At 33.8% G+C, this 23588-nt stretch overlaps 1 protein-coding gene across 2 annotated transcripts in view; it reads right to left on the bottom strand.

Annotated features, from left to right (window-relative positions):
- The window catches only part of Septin7 (septin 7), a 98501-nt gene that overhangs the window by 38032 nt on the left and 36881 nt on the right, over positions 1-23588 (bottom strand). For both annotated transcript variants that reach the window (XM_071614001.1, XM_071614006.1), the window contains one exon: positions 8634-8740. In XM_071614001.1, coding sequence (XP_071470102.1) covers positions 8634-8740 — 107 coding nt within the window. The remainder of the gene's footprint in view (positions 1-8633; positions 8741-23588) is intronic.

The following is a 23588-nucleotide window of genomic DNA, read 5'->3' as shown; positions in this document are numbered from 1 at the left end:
GATTTAGACATGCATGTCTCTGGAGGACCTTCCTATCTTTTAGACAATTAAGAAGTCAAGGTCTTATCTTTTAGATCAATGATTTTTCAAACTGCTTTGATCTTGGCATAAGCTATCAGTAAAAATTTTGAGCATCCCAAATACAAGCATATTAATCTAATAAACTGGTAATCTGAATATGAAGTATTAATTTATCTGCATATTTAAAAGGCAAACATCAATATAAGTTATAATATTCCTAAGTATTAAAACAAATTTTTAAATTGTGCTCTCTCTCCTGGCTTAGGAAGTCCACATTTTATTTATCTAGTGGTCCTCTAGTTAAAGGACAACCTGGTCAAGTCTACATTTTAAAATATTATTATTATTATTGGATTATTTTCCAGATCCTTCATAAAGACAGGTCATTTATTAATAACTGTCACTAAGCAAAAACATATTAAATAATCAGATTGTCCTTTTACTTGATTTAAAAAATATTTATTCCACATGAATATTCTCTCAGTTTTATTTGAAATCATTTGTTTTCCTTATTAACAAACAGAACCCAAATGCTATCTACATATTACACACCTTAATACAACAACTTAAATTTTAATTTTTTTTCTCTTTCAGGGTACTGGAGATTGAACTTAGGGGTGCTTTATCTCTGAGCTATATCTCTAGCCCTTTTCATTTTGAGATAGGGTCTTGCTAAGTCCTACACCTGAGGCTGGCATTACAGGTGTGTGCCACTGTACCAGGCTAATTTTAAGACATTTCTTATTTAAAAAAAAAATAAAAAGTAAAAAAAGGGACTAGGAGTGTAGATCAGTCAGTGACAGAGTGCTTGCTTAGCATGCATAAGACCATGGAGTTGATCACCAACACAGCCCACCGCCATCCCAAAAAAGGAAAGAATGAACAAAATCAGTTCAATCTAATTGTCTATTGACTTGATAAGAAAAATGAATATTATATGTACTTTAAAGAGTGGGTTTATAAATCTTCTTTTCTTCTTTCACCTATCAAATTCTGTATACCCATACATGGTCAAATACAAAGTCAGTAACATATGGAAGAGATCCAAAAAACTTAACTGTAAACAAGTGCCATTCACAGGATCCAACTGTATCCTATCATCTGGTTTTTCAAGTATCCTCATGAGATCCATGGAAAACAAATTAGTTCAAGTCCAGGAATTTCAAACTTTTCTTAACAAATCTATTCCAAATGGCCACTTTCCCATGCACTTTCCTTAAGCAGGTCAGTCACTTCAGCATATTTTATGGCATCACTCAGAATTCTAAGATTAAATGCATAATTTAATACCAAAGGAATGAAGCAAGGACATTTTCAATGGTTTCTCCCTGAAGAGTAAATAAAACTAAAGCCCATTAGAGGTTTATTCTGGCTTCCTAGATTTCAGAAATCTAAAGTTCTCTCCTTTTTAATGCTATTTAGTTTTCAATCTGAGAGGGGGAAAAAAAACAAACTTTCAATGTTTACCATTTCATAACCAAAAGACTGCTGAGTACACTAAACTTTTTTAAGCTATTGGTTATAAGCCATTTATTAGAGTAAATTAAAATCATTATTTAATTAAATGCACAAAATTTTGGCGAGAAGTTTAAAATTTTGTCAGGAGCTCACTTCTTACTAACACTTGCTCTGTAAATGACATTAAGACCAAAGCTCAGAAAAAACTTTGTATTCCACAGAGTTCAAACATAAGAACTATTAAGATAAAATATCATCTTAAATGCTTCTAAATCTACCACAGAAAAGTAGAAATGACCTACAGTATAATAGTTATACGTAAAGACTGCTTCTTTCTCATCAAGACCCAGAATTATTTTAGTTTATACAAGAGAAAGTTGATACCAAGTTTCTAATTCTGCCTCTACTCTCTCAACCACTACTCACTATTTCTGTCTTCTTACTCTGAGACCTCAAATCCCATGCTCCTTTCATTTTCTATTAGCAATCTCCACTTCTTAAAACCTTTCTTTCCTTTTCCAGTTCCGATTCCGGTCTGGATTAGTCTATCTACTCACCCTTCTGTTTCTGTACCATAAAATTCATGAGTGTCAACCTCAATCGGCTACCTCTAATATTCCTTTTATATGCTTCTTAGTCGCATGCTTCTCATTTCCCAGAACAGTCTTCCTAAAGTCCTCTTCTCTACCATGTCTGTCAACTATGCTGGTCAAAATACCTGCCCCTCTTTTAAAGATAGAGCATTCTCAACCTGTTTGAATCAGCATTGAGTCCTCCCTACTATTCAATGAAAGAGATTTGATTTTTCTTAAAGCTAATTTCTCAGTCCATACTGGGGATCTGATAACTTCCCATTTTTGAATCATCTTGACAATTATTTCCCCTGTATATTCAACCTCTCATCTCTCAGAAACTGAATATAACTATTCTTGAGTCTTTTTGAAATAACCACACTACTCTCTCAACTCTTTACACATACTTCTCTCATTCTTTTCTTGATAGCTACCACTTATCTTCACTTCTCAACCCACTGCCTCCTCTTCTCCATCCCCTTCCCACTTCACTAATATCTACTATACCCAGGTCATCTCTTTAGCATGAGAGTAGCATCCGGGTTACCCACTAAATCGTAATTGTTTATGTAAGTTTTTAAATTGAGAACTTAAGGAACTGTATCTGTTCATCATTACTGTAACCACAAAGCCTGATAATAAAAGCATTCAAATGTCTTGATTGGTTCAAAAAATCAAAACTGCGCTTATAACTGCAGGAGAGTTTTCTAATTGGAGTCTGTAAATTTTTTCAAGGCATCTATAAAACATGCTTTTCTAAGACTAGGATACACTGCTTTCACCTTTTCTTACTTCCACAAATTTTGTACCAACTTAATCTAAAGTAGTGATTTACAGGACTTCATAGACCAAGAAAAGGTTTTAAAGTAGATCAACATAAAGTTGCCAACTAAGAACTCAAAACAAACAAAAAATCTTAACACTGTAGTTTTCACAAAATAATTCCCCCACAGCCCCCCCCCCACCCCTCTCTCGGTGATGCTAGAAATTGAACCCAGTTTCCTAGCCCCATGAATTCTCTTGATAAAATTAAAATGGACTTAATCTTGAATAAAAGTTTTTCCCAAAGAAAGTCAACTTGACAATTCTTTCACTGAATTAACATATGATTTTCAAATACAACAAAATTGTGAGATAAAATTTGTTATCACAGATACAACATATGTGATGCTTTTCTTAATAACTTTGTCCAGGGATCTATACAAGAGATTAGAATATGATGTGGAGCTCATATGTCCAATTTTTTTTTCTGACACTTCATTTTAGTCAGCTATTGGGGGAAAAAAAGATATATATCTCCAAATAAGGAACATGGAACTTTTTCATCCAATTTGAAATATTCCAAAAGAAGTAAGACAAAACACTTCCCCCTTCTCCTTTCCCACAGAGATAGGATAATACCAGTTTGCAGTAGGCCAAGAAAACTCCATAGCAAGAATTCTTAAAGTGTAATACCCAGGTCAGTGGTAGCAAAATAATAAATGTAAATGGAGGGAGGTTGCCTTCAACCAACTATATAGTAAACTTTGTGGAAAGAAATCAGCAACCTGTTTAATAAGCCTTCCAGGAGACCGTGATGCACACTGGTGTTTGAGATATCAGCTCACATCTGGAAATGCACATCTCAGTGTCCTTACGCCCAAGATAGAAAGTTAAGAATCAATCTCAGAGAGCTTCATAATTAACAGTTAAAACAGAACTACTGATAAAAAGGAGTCTTAGAATTAGCTCTCCATTCAGTGTAATACATGATTGTCTTCCAAGACTATAAATGTGAACAAATTTCTCTTTAAGATACAAGTCTTTTGTAAATATATAATCCTTAGAAAGGAAAATATGAAATCGTGGTCTTTATGAAAATTTCATTCCCTGTTTGGGCACATTGCAGGAGAGGATTTTTTCCTTGTTTTTAGTTTTGTTTTGTTTTTGACAGACGTCAGTATTCCAGAAAGCCTCAGGTCAGGACTGGCTTCTGAAACTCAAAATTGTATGTTTAATGTGTCTGGTGATCATGCTTCCCTGCTGAAAGAATTCATTGGCTTCCAAGGGCAGATTATCTGCTAGACTACTAGGCTAGAGAAGAGACAGTCAACTGTAAAAGATGATCATAATCTACTTTCTAGGTCTCTTGAATGATTCCAGTCTAGCATATGCCAGGCTTTTTCCTGGATAAGTGAAGAGAAGAGTATAGATGATCTTCAATTTGTTCCTAGTATATAAAGGAATATCTATAAGACTCAGTCAGGAAAGGATACTTCTCTGGGATTCTAGTTAGGATCATTCTGATTCTCAGTATTAGAGGTCTTATTTTTGATAAAGAAGGAAGATTTGACAGTGGTAAACAAACACCTCTGCCTTAAAAGATCTTGCCAGGGATATGCTCAAATCCCATTACTCCTTTGTCCTCAAGATGGGAAAGTCAAAAACATAGTCACAAAAGGAAAATATATTTGGAAAGTTTCTTAAAGGAAGGCAAACTGAGTTTAGATGATATATTTTTTAAGCATGTCACATCTTCTAGAAAGGTAGCTAGGCTGGGAGAAGATACATATAATGCCCAAAAATGTAAGGGATTTGGATTACTATTTAGGTAAGAAACTCCTGTAAATCAGTAAGGAAAAGATATCAAATATTAAAACAACCATAGCAATTCAATGAAACCGAAGCACTAAATGAGTAGAAAATACCAGTTCAATCTCATTAGCAATGAAAGAAATATATCAACATGATGAGACACTTTTATATTGTTATGCATATGCAAGGGCTATGTTCACCAAAAAACATATACAAGAATGTTTCTATTACTAAGAACCTGAAAACCCACAGGCTATCTAAAACAGAGAGAAGCCATGTGTGGTGGTACCCACTTGTAAACCCAGCAATTTATGAGGCCAAAACAGGAGGATCACAAGTAACAGGTCAGCCTGGTCACTTTAGCAAGCACCTGTCTCAAAAATTTAAATAAATAAATAAATGGTTTGAGGGAGTAGCTCAGTGGTAGAGGGCCTCTGGGTTTAATCACCTGGACCACAACATTAAAATGAAATAAAATAAAAATAAGAAACAAGAGATATGCTGTGATATAATCCTACAAAAGATATTATAGAATAATGAAAAAAACTTACAACTATAGTCAACATGTATAAATAACACAGACTAATCTTTGGTGAAAGAAACCAGCTACAAGTGTCTACATGCAATTCAAAAAACAGGTGAAATTAATCTACAGAGACAGAAGTCAGCAACATGTCTATTTTGAGGGGTATAACACTGAAAGGAAACTCAAGAAAGCATTCTAGGATGCTAGAAAATGTATTATATCTTAATTTAAGTGGTGGTTACATGAGTATATGTTTACATATTTGAAAATTCATAAATCTGCTTAAAATTTGTACCCCTTTTTCCCTAAAAGGCATTTTTCTGATTATAAAAGAACGTCCACTATACAACTGAGTTTAAAAAAAAAAAGGAAAAACATATTCATAATCATACAATGTAGAGAATCAGTGATGACAATTTCATACATGGTAATATGTATACCATGATAGAATAAGCACACTTATGATATTACAAGCAATCTTTCATTATTTGAGTAAATATTTTGTTGTGCACAACAAACTAGATTTCTATGTGTTGAAGTACTGAGATAATAAATACATGTTCAGATACCAGCAAAGGTTACTGCATGGGTGAATCAAAAGAGCTTTGAAATGTACTTCTATTGTTTTAATTTTAAAAAAAGGAAAATAAAACATGTAAAGTTCAAAGCTTTTATGAGTTCAGTGATTGTCGTCCTCTACCCAGCAATTTACTAAAATTTCTTATCTAATACCTAAATGGAAGTCAAGACATTCCCCTAAGTCAGCTTCCAAACCCAAACCTTAAACCTCATGTGTGTACCAACTGAGATTTAAAAAATAGAAGTCCCATCTATTTTAAGTATCTTTCACTAAGTAGCATTAGACACAGGTCAGTCATGTGGCCTATAGTGGTATTTTCTATGAGTTTTGTTTTTGTTTTTTTGATACAGGGAATTAAACTCTCCATACCAAAAAGAGTTAAAGAGGACTGAACCACTGAGCTACATCCCTAGCCTTTTTAAATTTATTTTGAGACAGAATCTTGTTAAGTTGCTGAGGCTAACTTTGAACTTGTAATCCTCCTGACTCAGCCTCCCTAGTATCTAGGATTTACAGGGGTGCGCCACCATGCCTGGCTCTATATTCTTTTAATTACCTTCATGCATAATATACCTATGATGAAGAGATGACTTCACTAATCAACTCACTTTGCCTTTGTCTAAACTGCCTTGTTGGGAAAACTATGTCACTGTGTCAGAATTTAAAAGGAAAATCCAAAATAAACCAAAACATAAGTGGTAATTTGTAAGATTAAACATTACCGATAGGGGAAAGAAATAGTAAAGAAAAAATAATCTACTTATTAAGAACTGGTTGTCTTAAAGACCATAATTTTCTGAAACAGATAATAAAATTCCCAGGATAAGGCCCAGTTTAGAAAACTTGGACAGAGAAATAATCTTAAATAAAGGTAAGGTTTGTTAAATTTAAAAAAAGAACTGGTTAATTCAGGTACCATTTCACTAAGTTCACTAAGTAGCTAAGGTTTAGATACATACTATATACAGTTTGACAGAGTATAGACTGCACCTGACTGCTTGGTTTTGAATTCTATCGCTGCCATTGACCAACTACATGATTTCAGGCATATCACCATCTCTGTACCTCAATTTCTTCACTTGTAAACTGAGAATAACATTACTACAACTACATAAAATTTTTTTCAATAATCAAGTAAGGGGGCTGGGGCTGTAGCTCAATGGTAGAGCGCTTGCTTTGCGCATGTGAGGGACTGGGTTCAATCCTCAACACCACATAAAACTAAATAAATTAAGATATTGTGTCCATCTACAACTAAAAATTTTTTTTAATAAAATAAATTAATACATCTAAAGTGCTCAGAAAATAATAACTAAATGTTAACTTTTATTGTTAATATAGGTCTGGCAATATGCATAGGTTAGAACAATAACAAGAACTTAGAAAGTTTGCTGATCTTGAACTTAAATACCAAAATTAAGACGTTAAGTTCATCTTTTTGCTTAGGATTAAAATTTTCAATGTTGATCCCAAAATAAGCCATGTGAGAACATTTATGCAAGTAATTTTAAATCAAGCCCTATGAAGGTTACCAAAAAAAAAAGGAAACTAAGACTAAGAGAAAATTTAATAAGGCAAAAATAAAAATCTTACTTCACAAAAATTACTCCCTAGGGATCTAATTACTAAACTGCATCTTGCAGTTTGATATATGTGAGTTTCTATCCAACTTATGAAAACTGTTTTTCCATCTGGACAATGAAATAATCATGACTTCTCCAAATCCACTTCTAAGTTTTACCACCTCAATAAAGCCAGCTTCAGAAACGGTTCACTTCCTTCTTCTCTGCTCATGTACTGTGTAGTACTGAATCAGTTCACCAACAAATTTTTCAAACAACAGTTTAAAGCAGTGTTACCAAATAAAAATACAATGTGAGCCACATAAATTTAATTTTTTAGTAGCCACTTTAAAACAAGAAATCAGAGAAATAAATATATTGACCCTAACGTTTCCAAAATGTTATCATTGAACCAAATAATCAATATAAAAACTATTAATGAGGTATCTGACAAGTGTTCAAAACCAGGGAGAATTTATAGTTGCAGAACATTTCAACTTGGACTACTCTCATTTCAAAAGCTCAAGAGGCTGCAGTGGTGAAAAGTAAAAATCTAGAGCCTAGACTCTGATTTGCTGAATAATTAATACAAAGTGTGGTCCACCACTCAGCACTATTGGCATCACCTGATATCTTGTTAGAAATACAGAAACTCAGTCCTACCTCAGACCTTCTAGAATAGAAACTAATTTAACAAGATCCCCAGGTGATCTAGACACATATTAAACACTGATAATCACTAAATTAAATAAAACATAGCTCAGGAGTCTTACCTAATTGCTATTGCCATTCAACTATCATATGACATTATCATCACATGGTCCTTTAAATTCTGTATAATATTTTATTTAAATACTTTGTTTAAATTATGCTTTCTTTCCACTGTCCAACAGAACTTTCTGCAATGGTTAAAATATTCTATATATGTGCCACCCCAAATGGTAGCTACCTATGGCTACTGAGCATATAACAGATTAAAATATTTGTTGCAATTGAGAAACTGCATTTTTTTAATTTAATTTTAATTGATTTAAACCTAGTCCCATGTGGCAAGGGGCTTCCATACTAGACAGAACAATTCTAAGGTTACTGAGAGCCATGGTGTCATTTCTAGGAGTCCTCAGGACAATTCTGGAAGGTCCCAATCAAGACAATTTCTTTGATGAGCTGTACTTTTAAGTTTTCTTTTTAACTTTATGATAGTCATGTTTCTCACTTTACACACTGGCTAAAGTCAAATTTGCATCCTACTTCTAGGTGAATGAAAGATACAGCATGAGTTCTCTCTTGTGTTAACATTATTTCAGCTTGTCATTAATTAATAATACTAATCTACATACCTGCACAGTCTTTTTTATTCTATGGGAAGGACCTGGATACTCTGGAGAATACAAATCTGTGAGGAATAATGAGTTGATCAATGTTGATTTTCCCAGTCCAGATTCACCTAAAAGAAATGAGAGAAGTCTATCAAACTCAACCACTTTAATCAATGTATACATAATACTATAAACAAATTTACTTCATGCAAGTAGTTCTTGATGGGAAAAGTTAATAACATTAAAAAATATATTACAAAAACTCACTATTAGAATAAGTATCTTGTCCTCAGTTTGTTATTAATTAAATGAAATTTATATATTCAAGGATTCTTTTATAATTGTTCAATAATTTTCCCCATTTGTCTTTTACTGTATTGTACATAGATGGCATAGCAAATCCCACTATTATGTATAATTATAATGTGCCAATAAAAATAAAATTATTTTTATTAGAAAGTAGTGTATCCAAATGCTATAACTGGCAATTTTAACAGTAATGTACTCCTAAAGACCAAAGTCGATCATTATGGAAAAAATCCTAGTTGGATTATATATTGTTATTTCAGTGAAATAATCTAGAAAATTATAAATATTTATTATTAAAAAAATATCCTCAGTAAGAAATAATGTAGCTATAAAAGTAGACAATTGCTGATACAAAAAAATTAATCACAATGCACCTCAGTATAAAACTTAAAATCACAAAAAATATTTTCTAATTTATCTACCCACATACCAATGAGTTTAAGTATAAGAATATCTCTCCTTCATGAGCCAGAATCCAAAAACAATGGTAGAAGTGTGCTGGGGAGAGGGAGTTGTTTTTTTAAGCTTTCTACATTTCTGTGTGTTCTAAATTTCCTTTAATAATATTCTATTATTTTTGTAAAATTAAAAAACATTCAAGTGTAAACATCAAAATGGCAAATAAAGAAGCTCCAAGCTCTTATTCCTCATAGAAACAACAAAACAAAATCGGCTGAACTGACCTTATAAGAGTGATAAAAAACAGTGAAAGAGGGGCTGGGGTTGACTCAGCAGTAGAGCTCTTGCCTAGCACGGATGAGGCCCTGGGTTCGATCCTCAGTACCACATAAAAATAAATAAATAAAATAAAGGTATTGTGTCCAACTACTGCAACTAAAAAATAAAAAAGTATATTTTTTAAAAAGTGAAAGACCTATAGGAACAATAAAAAATGCCCAATTGAGAAAAAGTTATAGGCAAAAGAGAGCTTGGCATTTTTTTGAGTTCTTGTTCCAACCCTTCCATAGGTTTGTCTGGGTCTCAAAAAAACAAAAGCCTTGTAGAATGAATTCCTTCCCTTCAAAGAGAAGAGAAAAGAGTTGACCTTTCTTTTAACATTTTAATCAGTCTTAGCTCTGTAAGGACTGATCCATATCTTGCCTAATTTGGATCTCAGGTGGGAGAAGTGGTACTTGAACCATTTATGAAAATGACAAGGAAACTACAAGTCTGCAGCCTGGGGCCACAGACTATAGTAAAGAGCTACAACAGATCATCTAAAGACCCAGAAGAAACAGTGGTGAAAGTCTTTTGGAAATTATGATTTTTACCTTCAGAGAAGTCCTAAAAACTTAAGCTTTCACCTTGAGATGATCCTTAAGCTTAAGCATGCCCAGCCATGCCCACTCTATTAGCAGAGGACTGACTGCCCAGCACAAAACTGATGGAAATGAGGGACAAAACTGCTACAATAGATATCCAACTACATATTATCTATTAGATTCACTTTAGATTTAAGAACTCAAATGGGTTGAAAGCAGAGATTGAAAAAAAAATATTCCAAGCAAACAGTAACTAAAAGAGTTACCATGTTACTACTGTCAGACAAAATAAACTTAAGTCAAAAACTGTTATGATAGTCAAAGGACTTTCTGTATGTTGGTAAAAGTATCAATTCACCAAGAAGACATAAAATCTACATAAACCAAACACTAGCACTTCAAAATACATGAAGCCAGGCTGCGGTTATAGATCAGTTGTAGAGCACCTGCATGCGTGAGGCATGGGTTCTAACCTAAGCCTCAAATAAGAATAAATAAATATATTGTGTCCATATACAATTTTAAAAAAATATGTTTAAATATGTTTAAAAATACATGAAGCCAACCCTGATGGAACTGAAGGGAGAAATAGTTCTATAATAATAGAAACTTCAATACTCTGATTTCAATAATGAATAGAATAACCAACACATAAAACACATAAAAAGATCCATAATTAAAGCAGTAACCAAAAACTTTTCAATAAAGCTGGCCTCAAACTTGTGATCCTCCTGCCATGGGATTATAGGTATGTACCAATGCATCTGGCTAGATTTAATCTTTTGGTTACATGATGTACACTTTGTAGTTATTATATTATGGGTAAAAATGGACTTTGAATCCAATAATAGAATACATAATTTTCTCAAATGCACACAAGACATTTTTCAGGAATGACTAAAACAAGTCTTAATAAAGCCAAAAGAGCCAGGAGCGGTGACATATTCCTGTAATTCCAGTAGCTAGGGAGGCTGAGGCAGGAGGATTGCAAATTCAAAGCCAGCCTCAGTAACTTAGCAAGACTCCATTTCGAAACCAAAAATAAAAGGACCAGGGATGCAGCTCAGTGGTAAAGTGCTGTGGGTTCAACCCCCAGTACCAAAAACAAACAAACAAAAAAGAACAAAAACTAAAGACTAAAATCAAAATTTTATTCCTTCTTAATAAAATGAAACTAAAACTCAGTAACAATGAATTTATACCTACTGGAAAAATTTATACCTACTGGAAATTAACTAACACATTCTTAAATAATAAATGGGTCAAAGAAGAAATCATAAGAGAAAATAGAACATATAGTGAGACAAATCAAAATGAAAACACACATATCAAAACTTACAGGATGCAGAAAACAGTGTTAAGACAGAAAATTTATAGTTGAAAATGATTACATTAAAATAATGATTTTATTCAAGAGTCTATCTTTATACTACAAAGAACTAGAAAAAGAACAGCAAATTAAACCCTAAGTCATCAAAAAGAGGGAAATTTTAAAAAGGTCAGTGCAGATATAGATTTTAAAAAACAATAGAAAAAAATAATGAAAATAAGAAGTCAGTTATCCAAAAGGATCAACAAAATTAACAAACCATTAACTAGAAAGAGAATAGAAAAAGATTCAAATTACTAAAATTAAAAATTAATTCTATTTTACATTACTAGGAAGGTAGAAAGAGTACTGTGAGTAATTGTATGCCAACAAATTGGGAACCTAAATGACAAATTCCCAGCAACATATAACCTATGAAGCCTGAATGATGAAAAAGAAAACATGTAAAAGATCCATAATTAGCCAGGTGCAGTGGCACACACTTGTAATCTCAACAGCTGGGGAGGCTGAGGAAGGAGGACCACAAGTTCAAGTCGGGCTGAGTAATTTTGCGAGACACTGTCTCAAAGTAAAAAATAAAAAAATGGGATGGGGATGTGGCTCAGTGGTAAAGCTCCTCTGGGTTCAAACCCTAGTATAACCCCCGCCCCAACATATAAAAAGATCATAATTATAGTAAGGAGAATAAAGCAGTAACCAAAAACCTTTTAACAAAAAAAAAGTCCTAGACCAAATGGCTTCACTGGTAAAGTCTACGAAAAATTTAAAGAATTAAAAACCAATTCTCCTGAAATTCTTCCAAGAAATTAAAAAGAAAGGATGACAAGCCCACAGCTAATGTCATACTCAACTGCAAAATGTTTATAACATTCTCTAAGAACCTAAGACATGATGTCCACTCTCATCATTTCTACTGCCTATTTGCAGATGACATGATTTTATACTTAGAAAAAACATGAAAGCTGTCGTATTTCTATGAACTAACAAAGAACTACCCAAAAAAGAAATGGCGGGGAGGGGGTTACCTTTAACAGTAGCTACCAAAAGAGTAAAACTCAGGAATAAATTTACCCGGAGTTAAAGATTTCTACAATAAAACTCTGAAACAATTAAGAAAGAAATTGAAGATGATACAAATAAATGGAAAGAAAACCTGTGTTTATGGATTCAAAAATACTGATAAAATGACCATACTGCCTTAAAAAGAAAAAAAAAAAAAACTAGACATAAGTGCAATACCTATCACAATTCCAATGACATTTTTCAGATATAGATAAAACAATCTTAAAATTCACACAGAACCATATAAGACCACAAATAAAGAAATCTTAAAATGAACAAAGCAGGAACCATTATACCACCTGATTCAGATATCTTATACAGCTATAATAGTGCAGAAAACAACATACTAGCATTAAAACGACATAAAGACCAATGGAATAGATTGGCCCAAAATAAAATTCACAAAAAAATTAAATTATTTTTAACAAAGATGTCAAGAACACACGTTAAAGATAGGATAGTGACTTCAATAAATGTTATTAAAATCTGAGTATTTGCACATAAAATTATGAAAGTAGACCTACATCCCATACTGTATTAAAAAAATGAATTACAGATTTAAATGTAAGACTTAAAACTGTAAAACTATTAAGAAAAACAAACAAACAAACAACAACAAAAAAAAAAACTCCATGCTTGGGTCATAGCAATGACTTTGGATATGACCTCAAATAGCACAGGCAACCAAGGCAAAAAAAAAGGTGGGAGTGGGGGGGGAGGGTCCAGAGAAGATGGAGAATTACATCAAATTAAAAAAGGGTTTGTATGGAAATAAAAATAAATAAATCAACAAAGACACAAATACAGAATGTGAGAAAATATCTGCGAAGCATACACGTGATAAGGACTTAATATTCAAAATATTAAACAACTTAATATCAAACAACTCAATAGAAAAAAAAAATCCCAGTTAAAAAAAAGTCAAAAGACCTTTTAATAGACATTTTTTAAAGGGAGATTCACAAATGGCCAATAAGCATAGAAAAAATGCTAAACCTCACTTATCAAGAAGGAAAATGCAAATTAAAACCACAATGTGATTATCACCTCACACCTGTTAACATTTCTATTATCAAAAGAATAAAAAATAAGTTTAGGTATGATTTAGAAAAAGGAACCCTTACACACTGTTGGAAATATAAATATGGTTAGAAAATGATCATGAGGCTCCTCTAACAAATAAAAATAGAATGACTATTGTAGTGGCACCCCCTCCTCCACAGAAAATCTTAACTAAGTTTCTCCAGAAATCTTCACCATAATTGATTTTAGGACTATCAGCAAAAGAGTCAACCCAATCAAACACTGTAAACTTTGTATTTCCCTGTTGCTCTATTTTACTTGGCCATTGGCCTGGAAGAAATCAGCACTCCAGGTCCTGAATGCCCCTTTACTAGTTTTTCACAAACATATATCCAGTATAGTAGTTTGTAGAAGTGTGTTTACAAATGCAAAATGTGATAATAAATATTAAGAGAAATCCTCGGCTAGGGTTGTAGCTCAGTGGTAGAGCACTTGCCTGGCATGTGTGAAGCGCTGGGTTCGATCCTCAGCACCACATTAAAAAAATAATAATAAATGGATGAAATAAAGGTCTTAAAAAAGAGAGAGAGAGAAATCCTTTAACAAGGCCTCTGGCCTTGAGCTGGAGCTTCACAGAGATGTCTACATTTCTAAGATAAAAGAAGTTACCAATTACACTCCATGGTAACAGCTGGCAGGGAGAAGAAAAAAAAGGAGAGAAGGTCTCCCCTTCTCAGGTGTTGTCCTTGAAGGGTTAACTTGCCCAGAACAGTGAAAGAAAAAGCTGCTTTTATGTGAACTTCTGCAGACTGTGAACTTCTTCCTCTTACATGCTGGATATAAAGTTCTGAAACTTCCTGAACTCAGGGTTCAGGGGATTAATTGATTATAGCTAAAGCTGTACCCTCTGAACCTGGCTACAAATAAAACTGTTTCCTGCTATCTTTGGTGCCCTGCTTCCTCTGTCCCTACAACACTATATGTTCCAGCAATCCCTCTACTGGGGATATAACTGAAGAAAATGAAATCTATGTCAAAGAAATTCTGCACCCCTGTGTTTATTGCAGCACCACTGACAACAGTCAACATTTGGAATCAAGGTAAATATGCATCAATGAATGAATGGACAAAGAAACTGTGGAATCTATCAATCTGTCTATCTATGGCAGAAGGGAATCCTGCCATTTGTGACAACATGGATGAATGAGAAGGGCATATATACATTGTTTTTCAAATACTCTTTAGGCTCCAACTTCCTTAAAAAGACTCCTATAGCACAAGAATTAATATGAAGAATCAACAAATGGGATGGATTCAAACTAAAAAGCTTCTTCTCAGCAAAAGAAACAATCAATGAGGTGAAAACAGAGCCTGAGCCTACAATCTGGGAAAATTTTTTTTACCACACACACACACATCAGATACAGCACTAATCCTAGGATATATAAAGAACTCAAAAATCTTAACAACAACAACAACAAAAAACCCAATCAATAAATAGGCCAAGGAATGAACACTTTTCAGAAGATGATATACAATCAATCAACAAATATATGCAAGAATGTTCAACACCTCTAGCAATTAGAGAAATGAAAATCAAAACTAAGATTTCATCTCACATCAGTCAGAATTTAAGAATACAAACAATAATAAGTATGGACTAGGATGTAGGGGAAAAGGCACACTCTTACACTGCTGGTGGGACTGCAAACTGGGTGCAGCCAATATGGAAGGTAGTATAGAAAATCCTTGGAAAACTGGGAATAGAACCACCATTTGACCCAGCTATCCCACTCCTGGGTCTATACCCAAAGGACTTAAAAAAACAGCATACTACAGGGACACAGCCACATCAATGTTTATTGCAGCACAATTTACAATAGCTAAACTTTGGAACCAACCTAGATGCCCTTCAATGGATGAATGAAAATATGGTATATAAACACAATGGAATATTACTCAACAATAAAAGAGAATAAAATCATGTCATTTGCAGGTAAATGGATGGAGCTGGAGAATGTTTTCTCTGATTTAAGGATGATGATTCATAATGTGGTTGGGGGGGCATGGGAGGATTAGATGAACTATAGATAGGGCAAAGGAGAGGGAGGGGAAGGGAGGAGCATGGAGGTAGGAAAGATGGTGGAATGAGATGGACATCATTACCCTAAGTACATGTATGAAGACACGAATGGTGTGACTCTACTTTGTGTACAATCAAGAGATATGAAAAGTTGTGCTGTATATGTGTAATTAATTGTTATGCATTTTGCTGTTATATATAACAAATTAAAATTTTTTAAAAAATAACAAACTACATTTTCACTTAAAAATAAATTTTTTCCTACCAAATTCTTTTTTTTTTTGAAACTTTTAAACTAGATTAGTTATGTGAAACCCTCTGAATTAAAACTAAGTTATGAGCAATTCTGTCATGTCAACAGATGTCTATCAGTTCTTGGATTACTTATACTGAAATTATAGACCAAAGCTCCCAAATCAATTCGCATGTGACATCCTCTAAGGTTGGATATATAAAGAAGAGACATGCTATGTTGCTCAAAACCAGAGTATTATTTCAAGAAACTTTATCAAAGCTTTATGGAAGTTTCCAAAAAAGAGTTAAGAATTAGTAGGCAGAAAAACAACATTTTAAAGGGGAACAATTAAGTTTACTATTTTACCAACTTATTCTCTATATTTCATATGTTTAAGATATATTTACGATATGGACCATGACTATACTAACTAGGTGATCTCTACCAAAATAAAACTTCAAATAACACAGGGTTATCATTTGGTAAAGCAAAAAATAATTTAAGAATTCCATTTAAGAGTACTCACATAGAACTAGTATTTCTCTATTATCTCCAAAATTTATGCTTGCAGTTATTTCTTCTAAGTTATTTATATTTATTTCTAAGCTCATTTGGGCAAAGTAAACTATAATGATAGATTCACAGAACATCACAATTTCCACAATTTTAAGATACACATTTTCCCCAACAACATATTTAAAAACAAATGTCTCAGAATCAAAATGTTCATCTACTATACTATGTCTTACCTCTTCCATATCAATTTGATTAGGTTTCATAATAGATAATATTTTATTACATATTCAGATGGGCGATATAAGCAGAAATGGAATTCCGAAGAAAGGCCACAAAGAAATGTCAGCGATCAAAAACATTTTAACAGAAATGAAGAATGACTGGCTGGGCTTGTAAGTAGACTCTAGACACAGATGAAAAAAATAAACCTTTGAACTTGAGGACATCTCCATAGAAACCTCCAAAACTGAAAACCAAAGAGATTTTTTAAATGGGCAAAAGACCTATTTATAAACGAAAAAAATTATTCAAGGACTGACATAACTACAAAAGGTACAACTATGAATAATGAGAATATAAGAAGAGGGGAACAGATTATTTGAGATAATCACTGATAATATCTCCAAAATATATGTCAGACACCAAATCACAGAGAGCTCAGAGACACCAAAGCAGGATAAATGCCAAAAGAACTAAAACAAGGTGTATCATTTGTAAAAAGAAAGCAAAAAACTAAAAATACAGGGTGAGAGGAGACTACTTATCAACAATAACAACAAAAGAATCACATCTGACTTCTCAGAACCATGTGAGTAAGTGAATAGAGTAAAAAATCTAAGGTGTTCACAGAGAGAGAGAAAGAGAGGACAGGAGAGACAGAAAAAAACAACAACCAACCAACCTAGAATTCTGTAAACTATGAAATTATCCTTCAAAAGTATAAAACCAAGCACAGTGGTGTACGCCTCTGAGGCAGGATTGAGTACAGCCTGAGCGACTAAGTGAGACCCTATCTCAAAATAATAAATAAATAAATAAATAAACAAATAAATGGGCTGGGAATGTAGTCCATTGGTAGAGTGCCCCTAGATTTAAAACAAAAAAAAAAAAAAAAAAAAATAGTGAAGGAGAAATAGATTTTCAAGACAAAAATTGAAGAAATTTGTTGAAAATAAATATACTTTGCGAGAAATGAAATTCTTTAGATAATAGTCAGAAACTTGGGTCTACAAAAAGAAAGAGCACTGAAGAAAGAATAAGTAAAATAAAAACATTGATTTTTTCTTATTCTTAATTTGTCTAAGAGAATATTTTGTTCAGAAATATACTCACATATAAATAGTCAACTGATCTGATCAAAGGAGCAAAGGCAATACAGTGGAGTAAAAAATAATATTTACAACAAATGGTGCCAGAAGAACTGTATATACATATACAACAAAATGAATCTAGAGACAGAACTCAAACCCTTTGTAAAAACATACCCCCAAAAAAGCTGGGTGTGGTGGCACACACCTGTAATCCCAGTGGCTCAGGAGGCTGAGGCAGGAGAATTGCAAGCTCAAGACAAGCCTCAGAAACTTAGTAAGGCCCTGTGTCAAAATTTTAAAAAGGTCTAGGAATGTGGCTCAGGGGTTAAGGGCGCCTGGATTCAGTTCCCAGTACTCCCCCCCCCCCAAAAAAAAAAAAAAACAACCCAATGGATTATAGTTTTAAATTTAAAATAAAAACTGCAGAACTCCTAGAAGACAACATAAAAGGAAACCTGGATGACCTCGAATATAGCAATGACTTTTCAGATGTAACACAAAGGCACATTAATAAAAGAAATCATTGATAAACTGGACTTCATTAAAATAAAAAAAAAGTTTCTGCTCTTTATGTTAAAGTCAATGTTAAGAGAATGAGAGAACAAGACACAGACTAGAAGAAAACATCTGATAAAAGACGCAAAATAAAAGATGCAAAATATAAAAGGTCTTAAAACTCAACAATAGAAAAATAACATGTTTTAAAAATGGACCAAAGACCTTAACAGACACCTTCCCTAAGAAGATAAAGAGAAGGCAAGTAAGTATATGAAAAGATGCTTCACTTCCTATGTTATTAGGGAAATACAAAATAAAACAGTAAGCCAATACATACCTATCAGAATGGCCAAAGTCAGCAGTGACAATATCAAATGCTGGAAAGGATGTGAAGTAATAAAAGTCTCAATAATTGCTGATAGAAATGTACACTACAGCTACTTTGGAAGACAGTTTCGCAGATTCTTAAAACACACTCTTACCATACAATTCAGCAATCATGCTCTTTGGTATTTACCCAAAGGAGTAGAACGCTTACTTCTATACAACAACCTGCAAGTGAATGTTTATTGTAGCTCCATTTATTATTGCCAAAACTTGAAAGCAAACAAGATGTATTTTAGTTGGTGAATGAATAAACAAACACTGGTATATCCAGATAATAGAAAACTTCGGGACTAAAAAGAAATGAGCTACTTTAAGATGCTGGGGATGTGGCTGAGAGAGAGAGCACTTGCCTGGCATGCATGAGGCCCTGCACTCAATCCCCCGCAAGGCAAAAACATGGAGTAACATTAAATGCGCATTCTAAATTTCAAAAGTCAACGTGAAAATGATACATACTGTATGACTCCAATTCTATGACATTATAAAAAAGGCAAAACCAGGGAAACTGTAAAATAATCAGGAATAAATATGAAGAGAAGAGGATATTTAGGGCAGTGACAATATTCTAAACAGAGATTACAATGATGAAAACCATTTATATTTGTCCAAATCCACAGAATGTACAATACCAAGAGTGAAAAGGTAAATTATGTCTTTGGTTGATCATGATGTGTCAATTTAGGTTTACAATTTAACAAATGTAACCCTGTGGGTAGGTGAGGGGAGGGTGCAGCTATGCATGTGTGGGAAAACAAAGAGTATATGAACAATCTTTGTATCTTCTTCCCAATTTTGCTGTGAACCTAAAACTGCTCTAAAAGCAATCTCCCCGCCACCCCGCCTTTTTCTTCTTTTTCAGTACCAGGGATTGAACTGAGCAGTGCTTAGCCACTGAGCCAAATCCCCAGGTCATTTTTATTTTATTTTTTAATTTTTTTTTCCACTTTTATATTAAGGTAGAGTCTCACTAAGTTGCTGAGGCTGATTTTGAACTTACAATCCTCCTGCCTAAGCCACTTGAGCCACTGGGATTACAGGTGTGTGCCACCATGCCTGGCTAAAAAAACATAAAAAGTCTTAAAAAAGAGTAAAGGAAAAAAAAAAAAAAGAAGAAGAAGAATTCAAACTAAGGGAATGTGTTATATGTGGCATGGGAGATCCATATAAAATCATGGAGAGCTTGAATCAAATGTATGAAATATGATATGTCAAGAGCTTTGTAATATTTTGAACAACTAATAATAATAAAAAATCATGGAGAGGTTGGTAGAGTGGCTGAGCAAGGGATGAGAGCCTAAAAATACAGGAGAGAACCCAACTCTGCATAAAAGGAAGATTAAATATGAGAAATGGAGGAGGCTAGTGTTACTACAGCTTCTTAAAGAAATTGGGGATGTTTCATTGTTGACGTGAAAGGGAACCCAGGTTGTACTATAGACCTAGTTTTCTTTTCCCTCACATCAACTTTTTCTATTTCCAAAACTTTCTAAAAGCAACATGTATTTTCCTCTTTATGAATAGTCAAAATAATCAATAAGTATTGCCAAATATGCTTTACAGAGAAATAGTTATAAGTTAACTTCTAGTCACTAAAAAACTGGATAAGTTGCCATTTCTGCTCTGAGATATTTAAACATCCTCATCATGAACAAAATTCACAAGAGTACAATCAATAACTCACAAATAAGGTCTCACACAGACCAAATATCCATAAACATGTAGCCAATAAGAAATTAATAATAATTTTCTTTTACTTATCATGACAAACCCTGTATAATCACATTGAAAATTGAAAACACTGCCAAATTCTGAATACAAAACACTCTCATAGGGCAAAGAGAAACCACTTTGCATAAAATACATTCAGTAAATACTAATTAATCACCTACTTTTTATCAGTTATGAAATTAAAAGTACAAACAGAACAGACCTCCAACTTACACCACAGACTTGCAGGTAGGCAGATAAGAAAAATACCACGAGCTCTATATTTATGTATATTTAAGATGGTAGAAAACAGAACCGTAACTTTTGCAGAGGGGATTAGACAGTCTGGAGAGGTTACAACAAAGGTGAATCATGAAGGATAAATAAAACTTAGCAACATTAAGAAAGGATACATAAAAGAAAGAATTCAGGACAGAAAACAATAAAAATTTAATCAAAACTCTATTGGGTTCTTATCCAAATATTACAGATGAATAAACAAAAACTCTGAGGGGTTAAATAACCTACCAAAGACAAATATCTGTCAAATAGCCGAGCTACATCTCACCCTGAATGGCAAAGCTTATTTCTTAAACCACCAGGTTATATTGCCCATACTCTGAAGAGACTAAAGAACATGCTTCTTCTCCTCTTTGTCTTGGCCTACATAGCCTTAATAGTGAGAACAGACCCAAAGAGTTTTGAATGGGAAAAGAAAAGGTCAAAGCAATTCAAAATTTAAAAGGGGAAAAGAGAAAGCTAAACAGCTTTTGATCTCTTCAGACTAAATACTCTCTACCTACCCAAGCATCAAATTCCACATCTGAAGTGGACCCAAATTAGAACCTTCTCTTTAGCAGGCTGAAGAAAAAGAGAAAAAAGAACCTTTACAAGACATAATTATACTCAGCCAGAATAACACTGTTTCAGTGAACTTTCTTCTAAAGTACTACCAGAAAGAAAAAAGAAAAATAAGCAAGCTCAGACAAATGAGATTAGCAGGCTACTGTAGTGTTTTAATGATTCTATTATACTGTAGAGGTTACCAAAATGTCATTCAAATAAAACTGATAAAATAAAGTTTATAAGCAAGGTCACCTAATTCAAATCATTGTGACCAATGTGACATTGATATGGGAACTCTAAGAACAAGCTATTTTGTAATAAATGAGTAGTTCATTTATTTGGTATACCAGTTAATACAGTACCTGAGAAATATTACAGAAATAGTCTGTAATTAAGTGCATTCCAGCCTTCTCAATGCTTCCTTCAGTACCACGTACCCATACTCCAAATTATCTCAACAATATTTTTTTTTAAAGTATGCCTAGTTTTAAGAAAGCAGTTGTATAACTTTGGACAAGGCTATGGGCAAAGGTTATACCAGTCCATTAAAGCTTAAAATGTCTTTGAAATTTCTTATCCCGCTTCCATCTTAAACTGATTTTTTTTTTTAATATTTTTTATTTTATTTATTTATTTATTTATTTTTAGTTTTTCGGTGGACACAACATCTTTGTTTGTACGTGGTGCTGAGGATCGAACCCGGGCCGCACGCATGCCAGGCGAGCGCGCTACCGCTTGAGCCACATCCCCAGCCCTTAAACTGATTTTGTGACCTTCAGCAAACCACAATTTCAACACCTCAGTATCCTTATCAATAAAATGAGATAAAGGTAATATCTACAACATCACAAAATTGTTTTGAGAAAGAAATTATCTATTAGAACCATATCTTAGTACAGTATATTCTTGACTATAACTCAAGCACTACTTGAACAAAGAATTTGTGAAAACAATCCTAATCAAGTTAACTTTTGCACTACTTAGAAACATTTAATAATAATAAAGTTTGGAATTATATATTCTGGCTTAAGAAAAATTATTTAAGAAAATATAATAGTAAATCTAACTAACATTTTATATTTCCTTATAAAAAATATTTTTTAAAATTCTGGATGATCTGTTTACTGATTCAAATCAATGTCTATTTTATATTATCTTGACTTTGATATGCCCTATATATATGCTGCACAACAAAATCATTATCATTCCCTTGTTTTGTTAGACTTTAAGGGGAAATAACTGGATTAATTTTTTGTCTTTGCTAAAACAAAATATTTTATTACTTAAGAGTTAAGATGTTAAATGCCTTATGAAATAAAAGTACCTAAAATCTGTAATATAACACATGTACTTTAACATTAAGAAGGTTAAAATCACCTGTCTTTCTCATCTTTGAGGTCTAGCCCATGAAAGCCATGTATATTCTACCATATTCAAGAATATTAAATTTCTAGTCTAAGAATAAAATATTCATGAAATGTCTACACATGAGATTTTGAAGAAAACTGCAATATTTACTTATAAGAGTCAAGGTCAGATTCTTTCAGGTCCTTGGGATTAAGATCCTTTAGGACCCTACAAGATTTATAGGACTGTTGAGAGCCACAGCCAAAGGGGCCCCAGCAAACTTCCAGCTGCCTGCTGATGATTGGCTCACAGCCGCCCCAGCAACATCTAGCTGATTGGCTCCTCTGCGGTGATGCTCATTGAGCTGTTTCCCCGAACCTTCAGACTGCCAGCTGATGATTGGCTCACAGCAGCCCCAGCAACATCTAGCTGATTGGCTCCTCTGCGGTGATGCTCATTGGGCTGTTTCCCTGCCCTTTCATACCACGGAGCTGCTCATTTGGGGACTTTTTTGGCTCCGCCCATGAGACCCAGCCAATCGGCCTCAAGAGCAGGAGGATTGTGGGAGGTGGAGAGAGGCTTGTGTTGGAGAGAGAGGCTTGTGGGAAGCCAGTGGTGGCAGTTGGGGCTCTGAGGGTTTTTCCTGAGAGGCTGTTTTGTTTGGAGTGTGTGGTTCTAAAAATAAAGTTAGTTTCTTTTGACAAGTGGCTCCTGATTGTGCCCAGCCAGACTGTCTGCAGCATAGGACAAGCTGGGTGTGGCAGCACAGGCCTATAATCCCAATGGCTCAGGAGGCTGAGGCAGGAGGATAGTGAATGCAAAGCCAGCCTCAGGTACTTAGAAAGGCCCTAAGCAACTCTGTGAGACCCTGTCTCTAAAAAAAAACTTTAAAAATGGCTGGGGACATGGCTTAGTACTTAAGTGCCCCTAAATTGAATCCCTAGTACTCTCCCCACCCCAAAATTTATAGAATTACATATTCTGAAAACTCCTGAAGTCAAAGACAAATGTTTATTTTTGTTTTGTTTAGCATCTCCTCAGTTTGCAGCCATAAGATCTTC

The sequence above is a fragment of the Marmota flaviventris genome, chromosome 1 (genome assembly GCF_047511675.1).
Source record: "Marmota flaviventris isolate mMarFla1 chromosome 1, mMarFla1.hap1, whole genome shotgun sequence".
NCBI lineage: Eukaryota > Metazoa > Chordata > Mammalia > Rodentia > Sciuridae > Marmota > Marmota flaviventris.
Note: the sequence above shows the minus strand (reverse complement) of the source record. Positions and strands in the feature narration are given on the sequence as shown.